This window comes from Narcine bancroftii, chromosome 1, assembly GCF_036971445.1.
Source record: "Narcine bancroftii isolate sNarBan1 chromosome 1, sNarBan1.hap1, whole genome shotgun sequence".
NCBI lineage: Eukaryota > Metazoa > Chordata > Chondrichthyes > Torpediniformes > Narcinidae > Narcine > Narcine bancroftii.
In genome coordinates this window covers 490,348,117-490,355,999 of record NC_091469.1, presented here as the reverse complement: position 1 = coordinate 490,355,999, position 7,883 = coordinate 490,348,117, and the positions used below count along the sequence as shown (strand labels likewise).

Genomic DNA, 7,883 nt, shown 5'->3' with positions numbered 1-7,883 from the left:
CACTAAAGTTTCAGGTGAGGGCATTGATGAAGAAATAAGCGCTGGCAAATGGTCTACTCCAACCTCTTTATTTTGGACCCAGAGAGTGGTGAATCTGTGGAATTTGCTGCCTATTGAAGCAGTGGAGGTCAGTAAGTATATTTAAGACCAAGTTGGATAGATTTTTACATAGCAGGGGAATCAAGGGACATGGGGAAAAGACAGGTCAGTGGAGATGAACCCAACATCGGATCAGCCATGATCTTATTGAATGGCAGAGCTGGCTCGATGGGCCGGATGGCCGACTCCTGCTCCTATTTCTTATGCTGACCCCTGTTGGGTTCATTCTGGAATAAGATCAAAACTACACCTGATCTTCCCAAATCCTACTTAGCTGAAGCAGGATTTCATTTCTCTTGGACTCCAAACCCCTTGCAAAAAAGACTGGGATTTAATGTGCCAGTGAAATTGCTTGATGTACTGACATACCTACTTCTATTTCCTGTGGGTTACCAACAGATAAGCTACCATTGTGGGCTGAAGGGCCTGTTCCTGTGCTGTACTGTTTCGTGTTCTAGACCCTCACAAGTTTCAGAACTGGAACCTGGTGATCAGCACAGCAATGGAATGTCATTCAGAGGAAGAGAGGATCCCCAGTTTGCAAGTGCAGCTGACTAAAGCAGGATGACGGGGGAGAGTTGTTGTCTATTGGCAGAAGGATACTAGAAAGTGACTGAATATTCAAGTCTGACCAAACATGAACTCACATGTAGATTTAACAGCACTGGCGCAACAACTTAGGAGGAAGGGTGGACAGTTGGGGGCGGTAACTCCAATTAACACTGGCAGTCAGGTTATTGGGCATTAATCCAGAAGGCCTGGTGCTGATAGAATGATCCAAACCACATCTTACTTATCCTCATCACTCCCCTCCCTGCACAAGGGAATCCTGATCCCCTCATTGCTCTTAACAAGGATGTTAATTCCCCATGAGGAATTGGGATGCACTGTATATCCATGGGTCAGTGCCAGGGGTCTCCATACTGTCAGAAATAACATCTCATGGATAAGAGTTAAACCATTTGTTTGACCAAATGTTTGGAAAACCAAGTATCTATGGCACTGTGAAATTTAGATTTCAGATCACTGAGAAAGGCTGGATTGAAAAGCTTGCCTCAGTAATTATGACCAGAATTTTTTTGTTTTGTTTGTTACAGAATAAAGCTCCTTTGCACTGTCCCACCAAACATACCTAGAAAAGGGTCAGAATGGAGTAATGCTCCCTCTATGCTCGTCCTGTCACACATCACACACTATTCCATCCCAGCAGCAGAATGCATTACAAATTGGCCGAAACTCAACTTCAGACTCACATACAACTTTAAAGATCAACAACAAAAAGCAATCTGCTGGAGGAACTTGAGGTAAAACAGGAAAGTCTGCAGACACCGTGGTTGAAGTAACAACACGATACTGGAGAAACTCAGCGGGTCAAACAGTGCCCTGTTTGTAGAGTATATGGTTTTTGACCTCTTGAATTTCTCCAGCATTTGTGTTTTTTGCTGGAGGAACTTAGTGGGTCACGCAGGATCAGGGGGGAGAAAAATAACTGATGATGTTTCAGGTCAGAGGACGATTCCTCAAGTCTATTGAGGGGTTCCAGACGGAAACATCAACCATTATTTTCCTCGCATGGATGCTCCTCAACCTGATGAGTTCCTGCAGTGGAACTGGCTCTATATTCCACCATCTACAGTCTCAAATGCCCAACTCTCAGGAATCCCATCCACCAACCTGAAAATGTATTCTTCCACCAATGCACTGTGCAGCCTCTTCACGATGAGCTGCACGGTCTTGCTAAGGCTTCTATGACACCACCTTCCTCTGCCAAGGCCACGAAACGCAGGGGCATGACACCACCACTTTCAGGATCCCCTCAAAAGCACACACCATTTCAGCTGGAGTTTAAATCCTGAAAATCCCAAACATTATAGTATGGGTCTTTAGCCTTATGAACCACAAATACAAGGAGGCAGCTCATCCTCAAGACGAATTAGGGGCCTTCATTAAGCACTGATTTTTTTTTCTCTATAATTTGGGGTGTTGCTGGCAACCACAGGCCATCCAGCTCAGTTCCCAATCACAGTGTTAAAATAATTGGCAACAACTCCAGATATGCTTATCCCACCTGACTGTCCAGGGACTATTAAACATAAGAACATCAGAACTAGGAGCAGGAGTCAGTCAGCCAGCCATCCAGCCCATCAAGCCAGCTCCGCCATTCAATGAGATCTGGTGATCTCATGACAGACTCATCTCCACCCACCTGCCTTTTCCCCAAATCCCTGAATTCCAGAACTTTGTAAAAATCTATCCAACCTTGTTGTAAGTATATTTACTGAGGTCGTCTCCTCTGCTTCAATGGGCAGCGAATTCCACAGATTCACCCCCCTCTGGGAAAAACAGTTCCTCCTCATCTCTGTCCTAAACCTACTCCCCTGAATCTTGAGGCTACGTCCTCTAGTTCTAGTTTCCCCCACCAATGGACACAACTTATCTATATTTTTAATAAATATGTTTCTGTTGACACTGTGGTGTGCTTCTTGCATGTATCCTCAATCCCTCTGCACCCTTGTCCCACACACCCAAAGACCTTCAAATATTTAATTTTTCCATCTTGCTAGTATTAATCACCCACCTCCTCTTCTCACAAGTTCCTATTAAATTTGGGCCCCAATGTAAAGCAGATTTTTCTGTCACCTCAATAAGTCTCATTGCTTGAGGCAGGAAAAGTTTCATACTTTTTATTTTACAGATTTACTAGCAGACTAGAAGTTATGTTCTGGGCTGGCAGCATAAGTTTGCTAAATTAACATTCTGCTGTGACAGTCTGGGGAAAAAGAACAAATTTGTTAAATTCCAATTTCTGGCCCAACACGAAATGAAATAACAGTATGTGGTTCCAAGCTGTAGTAAAATCCCAAATGATTCGTTACCCGCTCCCCTTTCTTGACAGATGTACATACCCAACTGACCTGCAGTCTTTAAGAGAACTTGTCAAGGAGTGCACCAATCCCTAATCATCTAGGAGCTGGGGAAAGCAGCACGGTGTGAGGTGGAGAGGAGAGAAGAGTTAATATCAGTATGCTATACAGCTTTGACATTTTACGTGCTATTGAAACATTTGCAAGAACTACTCTGCAGGTGGCATTTAAATCGTATGCTCCAGAAGCATTTCATTTTTTCGCGACAGAGCTCATGATTTCAGACACAATGCTGTTAGGGCCAAGATTTGAGGATGTCAACATCCAAAGCTCAACATTTCTGACCCCTTATTAAGTACACCAATGGTGAGAGCTCCATGCGTAAACAAAGGGCAGAAGAGCTCACTCGTGCCTCAACCCATCCACATTTCCCCAAGCCTGTGGCAGCCAATAATGAAGCAGGTGATTGAGTTGCATTCCTAAATGGCTTCCAAAACGCTTGGGAAATGTGAAACGGTCGAGGCAGGAGTAAACTCTTCATCAGTAGAGTATGTAAACCGACATCAGGATCTTCTCTACATTGGTGAGAGCAAGAGATTGTGTGACAGCTTTGCTGAACACCTGCCCTCTGTAGGTCCAAGCTAGAACTCCGGCTTGCCAACCTGTCTACTTCTCACCATTCCCACAGACATTTCTGCCTTCGGTGCCCTCCATGGTCAAGGCAAGAACAAACATAAACCTGAGGAACAACACATCATATTCCTTGACAGCCTTAAACCTAATGGCACAAACATCGGTTTTTCTAATTTTAGGCGATCTCCACCTTTCTCTGGTTCCAATGTTTCCATCTCGTGGGTTTTCTCCGAGGGCTCCGGATTCCCCCCTCTGTTCAAATTGTACCGGGGGGGGGGGGGGCTTAGGTTAATGGGGTGTAAATTGGGCGGCACGGACCTGTGGTCTAAAATGGCCTGTTATCGTGCTGTAGGTCTAAATTAAAAAAAAATCTCATCATTAACTGCTACTGTTCTTCCTGTTTTCATCCTCCCTCCCCTTCCACAATGACCCCTCTTCTCACCTTCTATTTTATTCTCACCCCCCCCAACCCCAAATAGACGTATTTACCCCTTCCTACTTTAGTCTCGGTCTCAGTAAAGGTCCTGACCCAAACTGACCATTTCTCTCCACGGATGCTGCCTGTCTTGCTGAGTTTCTCCAGCAGCTCGGTTTGCTCAGGATCTTATTCCAGGCCATCACCACCATCTCTGCATAGCCAGCTCTGGCAGGAACACCAAGCCATCGGCACATCTGACACCGGATTTGTGAAACAGGTGCTCTGAACTCTTCTCATGAGTGGGTGATGGCACAGTTAGCCTAGCAGTTCGCACAAACCTGTTACAGCACCAGTGACCCAGGTTCAAATTCATTCTGTAAGGAGTTTGTATGTGCTCCCCTTGTCTGTGTGGGTTTCCTCCAGGTGCTCCATTTTCCTCCCAACCTCAAAACATACAGGAGTTGTAGCTCAATTGGGCTGCATAGTTTCGTGGGCCAGAAGGGCCTGCTACCGTGTGATATGTCTGAAAAAAAGATTTCCAGGACAGAAAATCTTGAAAAAAAAGTGTGACATTATCAGTGACTTACTCTTTGCCTGGGATTACCTTACATAGAGGAACCACCTCGTAGGTGCTGAGAACTTCGAGAATGTTTGACAGAGGCCAAGCAAAATATAGCGGGAGTGCAAAAGCAACCACCCACCAAGGTTCTCCTGCCGTATGATAAATGGGAAAGCCTGGAGTAGAAGCAAGCCATCTTCAAACTCACAGGGCTGGCCAACGTGCCAGCCAATTGCACAAATATGACTGAGCAAAACAAAAAATTAAACAAAATAGATGATCTGTTTCATTGATATCTGCGTACGTTAAATTTTGGGTGAGACAGTGCAAGAAATGTGCGTTGAAAAATGACCCTGAAGGTCATTCTCACCTACCCAAGCAGGGCTAGCAGCTTATTTGAAAGATTGTACTTCCTCACAAGTGTTGGAGGATCAGCAGAGATTATGCTTTCTAAGGTCTAATAAAGCACATTCAAAATACCATCAGACATGTCCCTTCGCTCCCTTGAACTAATCTAGTTCTGGAAAGAACAGGGAGTTGAGTTCAATGGATGGAACTCATCTCCACTGTTGATAACTTCATGTGTTTGAGAATTAGAAACAGAGATGAGATGTGCCTTGGTTAAAAATTGTTGCAACAGATTCCAACACCGTCCCCATTCCAATTTCTGATTCTTCACAAAACCTTTTTACAAGCTTCCAAAATATAATGTATAAAAAAATAAACCTCCTTTTGACCACAGCTTCACAGGCTTTCGAGTACATCTGCAATATTAATGACTTTTTTAAAAACATTTTTTTAATAATATATGAATCAAAAATACATCTTCAGTAATCTGCAACTGGATTAATGTGTAAATATACAAAAAAAAAACCAAGGACAATGAAGGCAAGGTGGAGACAGGGCTTGGGGAAGGAGGGAGTGGAGAGGAAGGATAGCTCAGAAGTAAATTAAACCCAATAGAAGAATTGTCTCTCTTCACCGAGGTCAAAAATCAAGAGTGGTTTCAGAATTTCCCTCAGATAGGACCTGGTTAAGATGCTATCCATCTTCCCCAGAGGAGGATGGTAGGAGGGGTGGGCAATCTGCAATCAATCATTTTTTGTCCTTAATCACAAGTAACAGGGGGAGAAACGCTATGATACTCTTCTCTGTCATAGTACCTGGGCTGATTTTGTCATGAGAGTATCAGGTTAGTAACACAAACTGGTCGTCAAAATTAAATATTTAAAGATAATGTTTCACTCTTTCATACTGCATCCTTGCCTGAAGCAGAAAGCTGTGGCCCAAACAAGCATTTCAGCAACTGGCATTTCTGGGGGAAGGAGGGTGGAGAAATTTTCTCCTACAGTTAGGAGATGGAAGGGTCCTTTGTGTGCGACAGGTTGGTGCTCGAGAGGAGGGAGAGTGGATCATCGTCTGTGGGGTCCAGGTTCAGGTTCTCTTCTGGTGGAAAGAATGGAGAGTCTCCAGGTTCAAATAAGACGGGGAGGTCTTCTGTGTCGTTGGAGTTGGAGTCGACCAGCAGCAGAGGTGGTGCACTGTACTGGACGACCTGTTTTCCTAGACAAATGGGGCATAAAACAGAAATTACTGCATTGAAGAAGGAGGCATTTCTGGAACAGATGAAGAGAAGGTGGGTAGCAACAGTATGGTGATAAGTGAGAACGTTTGGTGTGGTCACCTGTTACATATCAGTTTGAAGTAAAAGGAAATTGTACCACTGAGAGCATCACTGCAAATAATACTGGTCAACAAAGATTTTACATCCTGAACACTTTTGGGTGTGTTTCTGGATTTGAGCTGCTAGTCACAAAAGGCACCGTAAAATTTTCCTTATTACATCCGGTTTTTATATTTCTGTGATTTCATGTCATATTTTAAGTTTACGTCAAGCACACAAAAACCGTGAAGTGCAACGTGTCATTGAAAATTCATTTTCTGAATTTGCACTTGGACGTCTTCCCGGCTGATCTTGGTGCCGTCAGTGTCTTCCCGGCTGATCTTGGTGCCGTCAGTGTCTTCCCGGCTGATCTTGGTACCGTCAGTGTCTTCCCGGCTGATCTTGGTGCCGTCAGTGTCTTCCCGGCTGATCTTGGTGCCGTCAGTGTCTTCCCGGCTGATCTTGGTGCCGCCAGTGTCTTCCCGGCTGATCTTGGTGCCGTCAGTGTCTTCCCGGCTGATCTTGGTGCCGTCAGTGTCTTCCCGGCTGATCTTGGTGCCGTCAGTGTCTTCCCGGCTGATCTTGGTGCCGTCAGTGTCTTCCCGGCTGATCTTGGTGCCGTCAGTGTCTTCCCGGCTGATCTTGGTGCCGTCAGTGTCTTCCCGGCTGATCTTGGTGCCGTCAGTGTCTTCCCGGCTGATCTTGGTGCCGTCAGTGTCTTCCCGGCTGATCTTGGTGCCGCCAGTGTCTTCCCGGCTGATCTTGGTGCCGCCAGTGTCTTCCCGGCTGATCTTGGTGCCGTCAGTGTCTTCCCGGCTGATCTTGGTGAGGTCAATGATGAACATGGTGAAAGGTTTCACCAGGACATTGTGACCATGGAAAAGCGGGATCAGGGCAACTGGAATCCATCGATGCCGGCCGACCATTGACAGACACTGACACGAGAGGGATCAGGTTCTGAGTACAAATGAAAATCAGCAGGAAAACGTTTTTAGCTCAGTTGACCCAACACAACGTGTCAGCGTCATTACGGGATTAAACCTGCTAAATTCAATAAATGTTCATTTAATGTTTCTCCAACTTCCTATGTTAGACAGCAAATCTGAAATAATCTTTGTGTTGAGCGAGGTTATCGATATTAATCCCCAATTTATTTTCAGGAAGCTTTTGAAAAAAAAATTGTTGTCCAGTGTAATCACCAAGGATGACATGGGCATCTAAAAGCTCTGTTCCCATCCTGGATCACCTTATCTACCATTCTGAGGCAAAAAAAACAGCGTGTCGAAAGAATCAAAGGCTTGTTGATCCAAACCAAGGCTTTTATTAACTAGAAGACTGGAGCTTATCACATGCAGGTCGACCAGTCCAAAATGACCTGGTCTGGCTAGGAGCAACCCTTTAAGACTTGCCAGTGGGCGTGGCTACGCTCTCAGCCAATCACAGTCGTCCTACACGGCCATCTGTACATGTACACATTGGTGATAGAATGTGTACAATCACACTCTTCTCTGATGTTCATCCCTAGAGAAGTGAGGACAGGTGGAGCAGGAAGAGCCCTTGAAGCCCCTTGACCCTTCAGAACAAGATCATGGCCAGATGATATCTGAATTCTATTGATCTTTCTTTGCTTCATTTTCTGATGGTTTC

At 45.0% G+C, this 7,883-nt stretch overlaps 1 protein-coding gene across 4 annotated transcripts in view; it reads right to left on the bottom strand.

The window, feature by feature from the left end:
- Nucleotides 1-5,349: 5,349 nt before the first annotated feature.
- Nucleotides 5,350-7,883, bottom strand: part of hsf1 (heat shock transcription factor 1) — a 155,933-nt gene continuing 153,399 nt past the window's right edge. For all 4 annotated transcript variants that reach the window (XM_069915120.1, XM_069915121.1, XM_069915119.1 and 1 more), the window contains one exon: nucleotides 5,350-6,136. In XM_069915120.1, coding sequence (XP_069771221.1) covers nucleotides 5,925-6,136 — 212 coding nt within the window. In that variant the 3' untranslated portion in view covers nucleotides 5,350-5,924. The remainder of the gene's footprint in view (nucleotides 6,137-7,883) is intronic.